This window comes from Drosophila ananassae, chromosome 2L, assembly GCF_017639315.1.
Source record: "Drosophila ananassae strain 14024-0371.13 chromosome 2L, ASM1763931v2, whole genome shotgun sequence".
Taxonomy (NCBI): Eukaryota; Metazoa; Arthropoda; class Insecta; order Diptera; family Drosophilidae; genus Drosophila; species Drosophila ananassae.
In genome coordinates this window covers 10,912,308-10,926,532 of record NC_057927.1, presented here as the reverse complement: position 1 = coordinate 10,926,532, position 14,225 = coordinate 10,912,308, and the positions used below count along the sequence as shown (strand labels likewise).

The following is a 14,225-nucleotide window of genomic DNA, read 5'->3' as shown; positions in this document are numbered from 1 at the left end:
GTAAGGAGCCATTTCCGGTAGCTTACGAATGGCCCTTTTAATTTTGCATGTAACATTAAACTTAAAAAACTTTTTTTTTGAGAAAAAACTCAAAACCGGTTGATGCCGGTTTTCGATACTCGAAAACTGTGTTGCCACTTTGAGAATTGAGCACTTTGAGCAAAGAGAAAGTAGATAAGCTTATTAATCGAGGCAGAGGCTTTTACAATGTAAAAAATAATAAAATCAATAAAAATAAGGCTTTTGGGGACATTATTTATATTATTAATAAATTTTAAAGGAACAAAATATCCACTTTTCCACCAAGTTTAAACCGCGTTTGCCCAAATTATCTCATAAAATTAAATGAAAGAACTGATAATGCATGTACATCTTGTATGTACACTATATAATTTAACTGTATAAAATTTTACTTTTGGGGTTTACGCATTCACAAAAATACTTATGACTGAATTTATACTTTTTCATGGTCTTTTGTAATTATCTGTGGTATAAAAAAGAACCCAAAATCAGGATACCTTTTTATTCCTCACTGCTATCGTAAATCCAATCCTGTGTCTCTGCTTGAACTGTCCCGCCCCTAGCTCCCTAAAAAATAAAAATTTAAATAAGTGAATATACAAAAATATTTTCATGGGATTCAGTATTTTTAAAAACTTACCCTTGGCATATTTAGGCACCTGCGGAAGCGCAAACGTTTTCGGCCCGACTCTTCCCCAACCATGCCAAACTCAAATAGACTAGGAGCTAGTAAGAACCCACCCCAGTTAGATGGCATTGGGACATCCTCTGGAGCCTTTCCGAACCAGGAGCTCATGCGCTGAACCATCCGCTGATAGAAACTCGAGTGGGCTTGCGAATACTTCGCCGCGTATCGTGGTCCGTGGGTTATGGTGAGCTGCATGTGGCGCGAATAACGGCGAAATTGGTCCATTGCCTGCGCATCTGTAAGCTGGTAGGCGGTTCCAGCTATCCGGACACTGCGCATCAATGGTGCCCAGTTGAAATGCAGCGATACATGAGGGTTCTGACTTAATTCGCCTGCCTGCCGGCTGCCCAACGTCGTGAAGAACGTTATTCCATGGGCACTGACGTCCTCGATGTTGGTCAGCCGCGTAACCGGCTCGCCAGCCTTATCCACCGTTGCCATGCATGCGAGACGCGGACGAACCTGAGGCGCCTGCTTCTGAGCGGACATCAGCCAGCGCTGAAAGATAATATACGGCTCCTCCATTATCCGCTCCTCCTGAGTGGCCACGTTGTGTGCGAGATGGGAGTGGGCGGGCGACCATCTTGGATACGCCTGGGGCCAGACGCGGCACAATAATTCGGTCGTGGCGAGCGTTCCCCAAAATTTTTGTACTAAAATAGACGACATCTTAATTTCGAATATGCCTATTGCGTATATAAAATTGAATTGGAAGATGAAGTTTATTTCGGAACCAGCTAAATTTACACAAAAGGAGGATCTCATTTTTAAATGTTAGATTTTTCCCAGGACATATAGTGTATATTTACATAATCCTCTGTTATGTAAAATTACACAATATCTTACATAAAATCTGGCGCCATCTTTTGGACGGTAGAATTCATCCCTTATTTGGAATTTTTACCCATTATCCTTAAAATATCCTTTAGAGATGTGAAAAATGATTCTATCGTATCCTGGAGACCCTCGGCTTTGTTGTTTACCAAGGAAGTCCATCACTGACTTTAAAAAGGACGAAAACCAAAATAAACGAAAATGCCGCAACTAGCACTTTTGGTATTTGTTTGTTTAATTATCCTGCCACAATACCTTGCCTTTGGTTACAAGGACATTCATGGATTGAATGGCAAGATGTTCCCAAAGGCGGCCACTTTTAATTTTCCAGAATATGCCTACAAGGAGACCAGCAAAAATGTAAGTCCTTAAACTATTGATTTTTATTTTTTAATTAAAGTGAATAAAATCAAACCAACAGGAAATCACATACCACGAAATGGAAGTTGAATGCGATCACCATGTTCAGTGCGCCAACATTAACCCAGTAGGCGTGGCCAAGATCAACTGCATCCGGCGGTGTATCTCTCCATCCTGCTACCAGGACATTTACGCGTTCAACGAGGTGAGTGTCCGGGTCGGTGGCCTCGCTAGTTTATTTTAACATCCTTAATCCTGCAGCTCGAGGAGGGAGAGATTGATGTCAGGCTTAACTCCTTCAAAGGATGCGTAATACAGCGAATGTAGCAACGACCGCAACTGTTCAGGGAGTACTTCCTATTTAAATGGTTGGAATTTATTGGATTCCCTTCCTGAACAGATATTGTATGTTGTTAACCAAAGATCCTAAAATGAAGTTTTATTCTAAACTTGCATTCAAAGCCTTTTAAAACCTGGTCATTTGGCTTACTTTTAGGAAATAGTGACCTATTTAGATAAAATGCCTGATCCACTTTCGATGAATGACCTTTCAAAACAATCATGATGTAAATGGTATAAAAATAAATGCATTTTTGTATTGATAAATAATAAAAACTATTAATACTTTTAATCGTGCCAGGATCCGTGTGGACAGCTGGGCATGCACGCTATCGTATCCTTTAACCTTTCCGAAAAAAACAACGATTAAAACTAGATCCTTCTAATATATGGTATTTATAGGAACAATGCACGCCATTAGAGTATTAAGAAAAAGGTGTTGGAATTCGTGGAATATATTTTATTTATATAAATACAAGAAATATATATTGTTTATAATTTATTTTTATGGTATGCTATATCATTGATTTAGCCCAATAATTTTCGTTTAAGGTATAATTAAGGGTAAAACATTTATTTCAAAATAAACAAAGCTTAGTTAAAGCCTTCCGTATAAAACGCAACTAAAACCAACTTTTTAGAGAAATGTTTAGTCCAAAACTAATATATATTCCATTAGATGTACTACAAGTGAAGGGGGCAAGGAAACTGTTTTGTTGAAATAGTTACGGGGGCAATTTCCCAATTTCCCAGGCAAAATACAATTTTACTTTATGACTGTGGCGCCTGAGACAACAATTCCAATTGCCTCCCCACCAGCGCCCCTGCCACCAAGGTGTTGGAACCTCCTCCTAGTAGATCAATCAAGCCAAATCAAGCGTGTTGGATAAATATATCCACATATGTACATAAGCACACACCCATACCCATACCCCAATGACACGCACACACGCATTGCGAATGTTTGTACTAGTGCGGCGTTTAAGTTTAGTTCGGTAATTAAAAGCCAAATGCTCATAAAACGAAAATTTATTAGCATTGTTTAAGCGAGTGTCTGCTGGGTCTGTTATGTGAGTGTGTGTGTGTGGCAGTGTGTGTTTGTTGAGCACACAAACTATGTCACTATGCGTATGTAATCCAATTGCACATGGCAGGGAAGAGGCGTGGCGACTAATGGGAGAAAGGGGCGCGAAGTTTTATGGGGAGCCGGCACACTCGTACTCGTACATGTGGGTGTTGAAATCCCTATGGATTTTTAATGTGCTTAATTTGAGTGACAGCTCCAAAATGGGCACGATCGATTTCTCTGTTCTCTGTTCTAACACGCCCAGCCGCCACGCCTCCATTTATGTGAATGTCAATGTCCACCCACACGCACTATGGAAAATAAAATCACAAAACAAGGATTTTACTTTTCACATTTTATTTTTCACATTTTCAGATGAAATGTGAAATCAGGAATGTTACTAATAAAAATTCTTTCGGGCTTCATGACATTTATTTTAATATCTTTCCATTTTTAAAAGTAATCCCACTTAATAAATTGTGAAGAAATGTTAAAGTACGTTTTTATTATTGTCAGACTTTTTATTAAGCCATTTCTTTTCACAAAAAAATATATTTTTTTCAGTGATTTTGCCTACACGCTCGGTCGTTATCAATTACAGGAAATCCATTTATTTCCATCTGCATATGCAAACCAATGCGTGACGACTCTCCCATCCCCACTAGCCGGTCCTCACTGGACCCCCCCCGCTCCGTTTCTCAAATATCCTTTGTACTGAGCCCAGCTTTACTCATTTGGGGCTCCTAATTCTGTTGAGTGTCGCGCATCCTTTGTGGAATCCTCGAGACAAACACAAAGTGTATTCATAATTAATACACTTGCAAAGAAGTGATAAAGAAGAGCAACGAAATTAACACACTGCGACTAAGGAGCGCGACTTCAGCCCGTCTAAGGCTCAGAGGTTCCGAGGTTCAGAGTGACAAATACAGTGGACCCTCTGTGCACACACAACGGTCGGCCCCCGCAGCCAATCCAAAGCACGCAACCCACCAGTGCCGGCAGAAGGCAAGCGTTTGGCAAATTAGCCAAATGCGTTATTTGGCTCACAAGCATTTCGGTTTCAGTCGCTCACGGAACGTCCTGGCGTTTGGCCGCAAAAAACCGAAAACCCAGAACATTAGCCCGACCAGTTGTGTGTTAACTGAAACAGAAATTTCAAAATCGGAATTGCAAATCATATCGCAATGGAATATGAAATATGTAAATATTCCTAGTCCTTCACTGTCGGTTAGTTGGTTTTTTAGCTCAGTGGTTTCGGTGATCTTTCCGTCGTAAATCACAATCCCCCGAACATCTGGCCGTAATCAACAGATAAATTTATCAATTAACTTGCTGCTATCAGCCAAAGCAAAACTAATGAGGTTTTAGCCAAGTTATTGTGTGTGTCTGGCTGTGTGTGCGTGTGTATCTGTGAGCAACAAGTTTGCGATCTGACATTGGTGCGCCCTGTGCTCGTTCAACGCGAACTAATCAAATAAATATGCCAGTTAATTGGAGAATGCATATTAATGAGGGGGTAAAAACGGTTCAAACTCCACCCCCATAATCGACCATTTCCATGACCACGCCTATGCCCACGCTCCTCCGTGCCATCCCCACCCTCTGCCTTCTATAATTTTCTTCTGGCAGCTGTTACCTCTGTGCAATTTACCTTAATTTTTTATGGTCTCGTTGTCATCCAAAGGCATCCGCCTTTGTTGTCAATTTTTGATGAATCATAGAGCGTGCAAAAATCTAATATACTCGTTTATGTTAGCACTTAATTCGCGGGTTCGGCACTTCGATTAGTCAGTTTACCGCCAACCATCCTCCGGATTTAGCCGGAGACTCCCCCTCGTCCAGGGACCTCATCATTTTTATATCAGAATTTTCCGAATATTTTCCAAACAAATCTTCGGCCAAGAAACCTGGAAAATGTGTGTGCGTCCGCCTTGATAAAACAATAGCATAAAACAGAACAAAATACATATAATAAAATATAAAATCTGAAAAGTAACCAAACAAGAATAAGAAGGAATTTTGCCCTGCCGTCACTGCTTCTGTACTTTAATCGACACAACAAAGAAGAAAAACAACAAGAATAAGAAAAAAACACAAAAATACAAAATACGAGAACAAGTATCGCGCATACGCCTCGTTGACGGTTCCGCTTAGGGTGCGGAGCGGGGTTGTGGTTATGGTTGGGTGGGTGGCACAGGGCCTGGCCAGGGGTTGGAGGGCAGCGGCGGTGAGTGGTGTTCATCTCAGCATCTCAGGTTGGACAGGCCGACAGCCGACAGCCAACTGTCAGTTTGTAATCAGCAGCAGCTCCAGCGGCACAGCTGTGCGTGTGCATAGAAAGAAACTTTTTCGGTGGCTTCCTTGGCCCTTAACTAGGCCGTCATCAGATCCATTAGATCCCCCCGGTCGCAAATCGATTCCCGCACCTCAATCCGTGTTCGATTCCGTGACCTGTGACCCCTCGATGGGTAACAAATGGCGACAGTAAACGCCTACGACTAATCACTTAACTATTTATAAGTCAACGCACATCATGTTTACCGTCGAGATACTTGCCTCCACTCGCCGCGACTCGCGAGAGATATTCGAGATGTATCCGAGAGATGCAATTCTAGCATTTGCCTGGTGTTGAAGTGTGTGCCCAAGCTGTTGTTTGACTTGCGGGTGTGGATGAGCCGACTTCAGATGTTCACTGCAATAAAGTGATTGTTAAAGTGAGATGATGTCTTAAACTTCAAGTAATTCTAATGTGAACAGCTTGAAATATGACAAAAAAATTTGTTGTAGAAGACTTATATAAACTTTTGTTAAACCAGAGACTATAGTTATAAATCAAAAGAAAATTGTAATATATTTTTTTACTATTTAGACTCATCATGATTAATTGATTCACATTAAAATTATTTTTTTCCTGTGTTGGATCTATAGAGTAGTGTCATCCGATCGAAGGTCGAATAGCATAGAGATTTGAAATTTAAAGCACATTCGTAGGAATTCCTCTTGGGAGAGCATGTGTGCCTGATTTATTTTCATTTATTTCGAAAACGCTTGCCAGCGATATAAACAGGGCGGTACATGAATATATATGTAAATAGATTTGTTCCAAAAGAGGCCACAAACTATTGCTATTACTAGCTGGAAATTGCCGGCCGAAATTGAAATGTAAATGGCAATATTAATTGGAAATCATTTAAAACTTTTTCGGGCTATGCATGTTCCGCTGCATAATTTATGGACGCTAATTACTTTCGCTCCTCTGTGTATTCCGTATACGTACAGTGGCCGTTGTGCTGTCCAAGGCCAATTACGCTTACTTATTGCAATTTATGTGGCCACAGTCCGGCCGTAATTGGAAATTGTGTAAGGTCGCAGGCAATTCCATTATTTGTATGCAGTTCTGGACGGTCTACTAGTTTCGTTTCGTTTCTGTCTGCCCCGGTCTTGAGGTCTGTTCCTGTCTGGCCCGTGTTTCTAATGACGCCATCACGACTGGCTACTCAATTGATTAAGTGTAATTTGTTGATGTCGAATTCCATTGGCTATTCCTTAGAGCTATCTCAAGACGTCGGAATGTCGGATGATTCGGGTGACCCCCGTCAGTGGCTCCACGCGCAGCTCCTCTCCACGGCCATGTCTTTGGTCAGTAGCAACGGCTCCTTGGACAGCAACCTGCTCCTCATCCAAGCAACAACAGCTTCGAGCATAGTGGATCCGGAAGCATCAGGAGCAGGAGCAGCAGCAGAAGCCGCCACGACGGCAACAACCCTTAAGGTGGGCGTGCCCTCGATGAACTCGTATCTGGTGAGCATGGCCTGGCCCAAATCCTTGGCCGTGGCTGTCTTCCTGGTTCTCATCCTAGTCACAGTCGTCGGCAACACGCTGGTCATTTTGGCCGTTATGACCACACGCCGCCTTCGCACCGTTACCAACTGTTTCGTGATGAACTTAGCCATAACCGACTGGCTCGTCGGCACCTGCGTGATGCCCCCGTCGGTGATTCTATACATAACAGGTGAGTGTATCCGGCGGCGGCGAAAGATTTACGACTATGCCCCTGGAGCGGATGGTATCTATGCTGCAAACGATTCTTCCATTCCCATTCACGAATAGGCCATTAAAAAATTAAAAACAATTCCATTTCCCACAAAAAAAGGTAAACAATTTTTGTCTGTGATCTGAGAATTCATATTTTCCTGGAAACAGGTTGCAAGCGGCAGAGCGATAGAAATGTTTATGAAAACAAAATTATGTAATTATAATTCACGACTTTTATTGTTTACAAGTGTTGATTGAAGTGCAATATAACATTTTTATATTATTTGTAGAGGTATTACAATTTTGAGCCAAAGTCCGACTATCGATACCCAGCACGGCCATATCTTTATCAATAATCGTCCGATTCTTAAAAGGAATATCTTAAACCATTTGTAGATCGATTCTTTATCAACCTGCATCAAAACCTCACAGCAAAATATTTTTTCGATTTTTCATCAAATTTTCCAGAGGCTCCCCTTTAAAAATGTTCAAAATGCATGGACGTCCAATATGGCCCCCCGCGAAGCCCATATCTTTGCCAAATTTCATCCGATTCTGGAAGGGAATACCTTCAACGATTTGTAGATCGATTCTTTATCAACCTGCATCAAAACCTGACACCAAAATATTTTTCCGATTTTTCATCAAATTTTCCAAAGGCTCCCCTTTAAAAGTGTTCAAAATGCATGGACGTCCAATATGGCCCCCCGCGAAAGCCATATCTTTGCCAAATTTCATCCGATTCTGGAAGGGAATACCTTAAACGATTTGTAGAACTATTCTGCATCAATCGGCATCCAAATCTCACAGCGAAATTTTTTTTCGAGTTTCTTAAAATTTCTTAAATTTCTTAAAATTTCAAAATGTTGAAAGTTTAATCCCCCAAGTGGATGGCATATTTTTTGCGAAATAGTTAAATAAATTTTATACGATACGATTCTATAGAAGAATAATTTGTTTTAATAAGAACATCTTTTGATGTTGAAACTATTGATATGAAAAACTATTTTATTTGGGAACTTTTTGTTTTGAGAAACCTTTGCCATTTGTATTGACCAAACCTCAAGCAAAATAAAGGCAGAAATAAAGGCGGGAAGGATAAGGTACTGCAAAAAAATGGCTTTTTCCTGGGCAAAGGGAGCTTAAACTTTTTTACGCACCCTCCAGTAATAATTTCGCCTGTCCGGGGAATAATTTCAAGTTACATTACATGAAGGGAATGCAAGTGTAATGCCACCGTAATCTGCTGCTCAGTGAACTCCCCGCAGGGCCATATGAATCATGGGGTCTGAAGCTCGACAAATGTTTACTCCGCAGGCACTTGGCGTTTCGGCTGGATTCTGTGCGACATCTGGATCTCGCTGGACATCCTTCTCTGCACCGGCTCCATTCTTAGTCTCTGCGCCATCAGTCTGGACAGGTGAGTTTGTGAACTAATTTCTTAATTTGTCGTTGATGTCATAGTTGTAGCCAATGCCAACTGGCAGCGCCAGAGCCAAAGTCAAGGCAAGGTGCTAAAACAGTGCAAAATAATTTATTTGTTGACGTTTTTATTGCCCCATGACGGAGCCAGTGCCAGTCCTAGGAGCAGGGACAGGGCATACCCTTTGAGTGTCCTGTGTGGGTGAATGTGAATGGGCGAATGAAGGAGCTGGCCAGAGATTGGGTTGGGCACTACAGTCCGGTTGCTTTTGTTGGAAGTTTCAATTACATTTTAATGGCATTTCCAAGTTCTGTGCCGCACTGGGTTGAACTGATCCAGCTGAGCCCGTACCGAGACCGACCGACTGACTCTGTACTTTGTTTGCCTCTCGGCAGCGGCTTTATGAACAATATGCTCGTTTGGCTTTTGTTTCATTCATTCTTTATTCGGTATTTCATATTCCATACTCTGTTTGGCAGCGTTTATTGCCCGGCTTTTGGATTTCTTTGGTTTCTCGCAGGTATCTCGCCGTCACACAACCCTTGACGTATTCGAAGAAGCGCCGCTCCAAGCGCCTGGCCCTCCTCATGATACTCGTTGTGTGGATAACGGCCCTGTCAATCACATGTCCGCCGTATTTGGGCTGGTAAGTAAAGCTCCCGATACTGCTTCTGCTTCCGTTGCTTTGCCGCTTCCGTTTTTATTTCAATTTTCTTTTTAATACACTTGCTAGGAATGTTTAAGGACTTGGGCTTTCAATAGAAATTTAACAATAAAGGCATTTGAAAAGAGATCGTTAATATGAGAGTAGGTTCAGAAAAATAATTAATAGAAAAACTTTTATATAATTATTCCCTAAAAATAATAATTTTTAGATTTCAAAAATATATTTCTTCAAGAGTATAATTGATTCGTGTTGAACCCCCGAAAAGGTTATAATTTCATTTTCTTGGGTTCCTTTAACGCTAATGGCTGTATGTGGCCCAATATAGATAATGTGCCACAAAAAGGCCCGAAATGTATGTGCGCTTATATTTATATTTGTACCTCCAGCTGCGCCTAAAACATTACGTAATTGCTCCAGTTCTAGCTGTTGTTCTTGCACCCATTACATTGAAGTTTTAATGAGTTGTTAATGACTTTGTTTGCCGCGGCGCATTTGCTTTGTACTCGCTTACCCGAAAGCCACACACTTGTGTGTTGCATACTTCCAAGCGCCCAAATTAACCAGCATTCACTTGCACACATACACGTACCCACTTTGACACACTTCCACTTCGTATGGAGGGTGTCCTGTCCCCCAAACAGTCTCCAGGGGCAACTCATTCTTTAGTGTCTTTTGGCCCGGTCCTAGCTGGCTCACAAAACGTGGCTTAAAGTGCACATTAAAACCGGCTGAGGTCAAGTTATATAGCCGCAGCTGCCGAGCATTGGAAATTTTTGAAAATTCGCCTTTCGTGGTGCTTTGGGGGAAAAGTGCAATTATAACTACCAGCAGATGCTGAAGTTTGCCATATTTTCATTCTTTAAGGCAAATAGTTTAATATAGAATGTTACCAAAATAGTTTTGTCTTTGAAAGTTTAGATGATGCATTTTTCGAGGAAAAACTAATGATCGAAAAAGTTTCTTTAAGTTAATCACACTCCCCATTAGAGCCTCCCAAGGATTCCGCCTTCATGCACATGTTTAGTCGATCAAGTCAACCATGGATATCCTTGGTCTTCCTTGGCTTTCCTTTATCGATTTAAAGTCGGCACCGGTTTGTGTTAACCGAATGACCATCACGAAGAGATGTGCATAAATAAAAGGCATCCAAAAGGGACTTTCAGGGAAAGGATAAATTGCCAGGACAGGCTTTGGTTTAGGATTTGAATTTCACATTTCGCCCTGCTTAACTGTCACTCGACTAAGTCCCAGTACCAAGTTCTGGGAACTCAGTGGCCAGGATTCGGTTCCTGGTAACTGGCAAGGGACCGAACGAGTTGAAGTCGAGGAGATACTGAGCCGCAATCACAACAACCACAAAAACCACATGCTATTCGAAACTGGAATTCAATTTGCCATTCACAGGTACGAGGCTGGGAGACATCAGGCGGAGTTTGTTGACTGCCGCTACAACCAAAACAAGGGCTACGTGGTCTTCTCGGCAATGGGATCATTCTTTATCCCCCTCACGGTGATGCTGTATGTCTACGTGAAGATTGGTTATGTGCTCACGTCACGCCGACAGCGCATTGTGCGCGATGCGGTAAGCTCAATGGTTTCCCCCACCCCATCACACCGCCACCTGGCTTCATCCCTTTCCTCACACCCCCCACTTGGTCCGCTGAAATGTCTCCTGAAATTTATCATGTCACACCATCTAACCATCCAACCACCTGACTAACCTGTCACGCACTGCGAAAAAGGCGTAATCATTTTTGTATTCACGCTGATTAAGTCTTCAAAGAGGATATCCTAATAATATGATTTAATAAAAAAATAAATACGTTCAAGTTGATAAAGTCTTTAACTCATTAATGCTATAGGACTTATTTCTAAAGCTCTATAATTTTTCCCAGTGCTTTAACCCACATCCTTTTATTTTCCCTTCACCAGAACTCGGAGCGCACCGCAGACTACGATGTGGATGGCGACAACTTCATCTCCGAGTCCGAACACTATCACTGCACGCCAACCAAGTGGCTGCCAAACCGGAAGTCCCGCTGGAGGTTCAGCTCGCTGCACGACCCACCCACCGCTACCGCCACCTCCAACAGCACCACCTCCGGAGCTGGTAATGTGAATGCGGAAAATATGAGCAAGGCGTCGCTCAAGTGCTCCAAGTGCTCAAAGTGCCAGCCGGAGCGGGAGAAAAGTGTGCCGGACAAGACGCTGACCTTCAAGCACCAACCGACTTTTTACGAGCTGGTGGAGGTGTCGCGACTCTCGTCCTTGATTCACTGCTCGGCAATTAGTTGCAAGTACGGCGGACCCTGCATGCACTCCACACCATCTGGCCTGCACTATGTGGGCAGTCAGGTGTCCTCCTACTCGGAGTCGTGCCTGGGCGGTGGCAACTCCACATCAGTGGCCCTAGAAACTGGCGGCGGTGAGAAGGCGGAGGCGGATGTCCAGCAACAGAAACGGGGCTGCGCCAGCCACAGCCATAGTCATCAGCACCACCACCACCAGCACCACCATCTAAACCATCATCATCGCATGCCCATGCGAGTCTCGACCACGAAACGTGACACTAAGACCGCCAAGACCCTGACTATTGTGATGGGCGGCCTAATTGCTTGCTGGCTGCCCTTCTTCGTATATTACCTTCTTATACCCTTCCTGCCTCGGCCGGCCGTCCTCGAGGATCTCATGTTCGGTTTCACCTGGGTGGGCTGGGTCAACTGTGCCATCAACCCCTTTATTTACGCCTTCTACAATCCCGATTTTCGCACTGCCTTCTGGCGCCTCACCTGCCGACCTATTTGCAAGCAGAAACGTCCTCCCAACCACTTGGCTATGTTCCGTGGCTAGTTTGGGTCTTGAAGCCTAGTAGTTAGTGGTATAATCGGAACTTATACGTGTCTCCGGGATCAATCCTTTTGGGATCAATTCTTAAAAACTTCTCTGAATAATGTAGCAATTGCTTTTTGAGAAAAAATAACTAGAAATTGAGTTGGAGGCCATTGTCATTAAGATAAATAATTATTTCTAAACCGATTAGCAATTGTTTAAGGAGTTTTTAGAAAGTTATTCTTGAGATTAAACCACTCCGTAGTAAGATATACATTTTTTCAAAGAAATTACCTGGATTTTAAGATTGTTATACAATAATCAAACCCATCATTACAAAACCAATCAATTTAACGGAAAAAATTCTAATGGACTTCTTTATTTTAGATTTTTAAAACAAGTATTTAAAGAGAGATTACTGGATAATATTATTTTTTTTAGCCATAAGATCTGTATTATTTCCACGATCAATGTTGATTAAAATCTGAAAATCAGGACTAGAGTAAGGAAATTTACAACGAACGTTTAAATTCTACTCCACCTCATTCTACGTAGGATAAAGCTGATTCCAAACAAGTTTAAAAAGTCACAAAAGTAACCAAACACTTACTTTCCGTCAATATGTATTCTTAGTCAATTGTAGTGCTAAGCCCCAGAGTATCTGTTGAAAGTTGCTGGCTAAAATGTGCCACAAAATGTCCCCGTATATACACGAGGTAATAAAGGCCAGTTTTCATCAGTAGCTTTAAGACCCAGTTGACCTGACCGGAAGACTAGATTCTCTCCTAGACCCGCCTAGACCCCATCCCATATACGGAATTATATAGTATTTTTAGGAGTGTGCGTGAGTGTTGATTGCAAGAAGAACAGTACGAAACAAAAGACAAATTATAGTATTTGCGAGTCTTTGTGTTGCCTGACGGCCACTGTTGACCGTCAGGATGAGAGTAGGATGAGAAGGACGATGATGAGGACGATGATGGTGATGGTGACGGCGATGGTGATGGCGATGTCGTCTCCCGTCTCTTTGTTGTGTCTGCGTGAGCGTGTGTGTGAGTGTGGAGAGTGTGCCTCGCAGTGGGTCCAGAAACTGCCAACGACATATCTGGCGTGTCCTTTGTCCGGCCCGGCCGTCCTGAGCGGCTAAACCCCGCAGGCACACAGTGTCCGGCCAACCCATTTAATGTTTGAGCAATCGCACAACGCACCGAAAGTGAAAGTGAAACTAAAACTGAAACTAAAACAAAAACGAGGCCTGGATGTTGAAGCTGCACTTGAGCTTGAAGAGATTTTTCAATGACCCTCGGAACCGTTTGTCCTCACTTTTGAGCTCGTTAAGCATTTTAGCTTTTAGCCCCAAAAGTCACACAAAAAAGAGTTTGTAAAATTGTAATATAAGCCACACATATGTATATCATTCGTATTTATAACCTTAACTATGTACTTTGTAATTGTTCACTTGTAAAAGGATCTCTGCAAGGACCTATCGGCCATCCTTGGACCATCGGCCGAAAGAGTTCTCATAATAAACTTTAAGTTCAACTCGACGAATATTTTATTATTATGAAGGAAAAGCTTTCGGGGGCGTATTGGGTAGTGGTACTATAGTAGACTATAAAATAGCCTCCCTCCGGGTAAGCTGCTTTACTTATTGAGCTATAAATTGTCACACAAAAGTTTTATGAACAATTTCCTGAACACGTATTTCTCCTCAAGACATAAGACGCAAGGTGTATGTGTGTGGCTTACACCCACAAGGATTTGCCAAATATGGAAAATAAATCGTAAAACCACTACCAGTGGAAACAATTGTAATTTATTTATTAAAAGTTCTCTTCCGTTTGAATGTCTCTTGAAGTTTCTTAAATCTGGAACAGCTGCAATACTCGAAGGCATTTGAAAAGGCTGACTGCAGTTGAAAGTACTTTTGATAAAATCTTAGTCGAACTCAAGTAAAGAATTC

At 42.2% G+C, this 14,225-nt stretch overlaps 3 protein-coding genes across 7 annotated transcripts; 2 read left to right on the top strand and 1 right to left on the bottom strand.

Moving 5' to 3' along the window:
- Nucleotides 1-355: 355 nt before the first annotated feature.
- On the bottom strand, nucleotides 356-1,449 carry LOC6500952 (pyridoxine/pyridoxamine 5'-phosphate oxidase). The gene is made up of 2 exons (XM_001954197.4): nucleotides 662-1,449; nucleotides 356-588 (listed from the first exon to the last, which is right to left on the bottom strand). The coding sequence occupies exons 1-2, from the start codon at nucleotides 1,376-1,378 to the stop codon at nucleotides 523-525; spliced, it is 783 nt and encodes a 260-aa protein (XP_001954233.1). The 5' UTR covers nucleotides 1,379-1,449; the 3' UTR covers nucleotides 356-522.
- A 222-nt stretch (nucleotides 1,450-1,671) lies between these two features.
- Nucleotides 1,672-2,854, top strand: LOC6499644. Of its 4 annotated transcripts, XR_006507359.1 has the most exons (5): nucleotides 1,672-1,903; nucleotides 1,965-2,108; nucleotides 2,165-2,308; nucleotides 2,400-2,476; nucleotides 2,544-2,846. XR_006507359.1 is itself a non-coding variant. In XM_044716000.1 (3 exons), exons 1-3 carry the CDS (start codon nucleotides 1,745-1,747, stop codon nucleotides 2,228-2,230), a joined length of 369 nt encoding a protein of 122 aa, XP_044571935.1. In that variant the 5' UTR covers nucleotides 1,672-1,744; the 3' UTR covers nucleotides 2,231-2,854. The 4 variants fall into 4 exon arrangements, 1 of the variants encoding a protein (XP_044571935.1); XR_006507358.1 differs by having other exon boundaries at nucleotides 2,400-2,854; XR_006507357.1 differs by having other exon boundaries at nucleotides 2,165-2,476; nucleotides 2,544-2,844.
- A 1,505-nt stretch (nucleotides 2,855-4,359) lies between these two features.
- LOC6499645 (probable G-protein coupled receptor No18) lies at nucleotides 4,360-13,809 on the top strand. 2 transcript variants are annotated; one of them, XM_044714154.1, is made up of 6 exons: nucleotides 4,360-4,535; nucleotides 6,859-7,320; nucleotides 8,661-8,763; nucleotides 9,287-9,412; nucleotides 10,838-11,015; nucleotides 11,366-13,809. In XM_044714154.1, exons 2-6 carry the CDS (start codon nucleotides 6,879-6,881, stop codon nucleotides 12,281-12,283), a joined length of 1,767 nt encoding a protein of 588 aa, XP_044570089.1. In that variant the 5' UTR covers nucleotides 4,360-4,535; nucleotides 6,859-6,878; the 3' UTR covers nucleotides 12,284-13,809. The 2 variants fall into 2 exon arrangements, with proteins under 2 accessions (XP_044570089.1, XP_001954231.1); XM_001954195.4 differs by lacking the exon at nucleotides 4,360-4,535 and adding an exon at nucleotides 5,076-6,022.
- The last annotated feature ends 416 nt before the right edge of the window (nucleotides 13,810-14,225 follow it).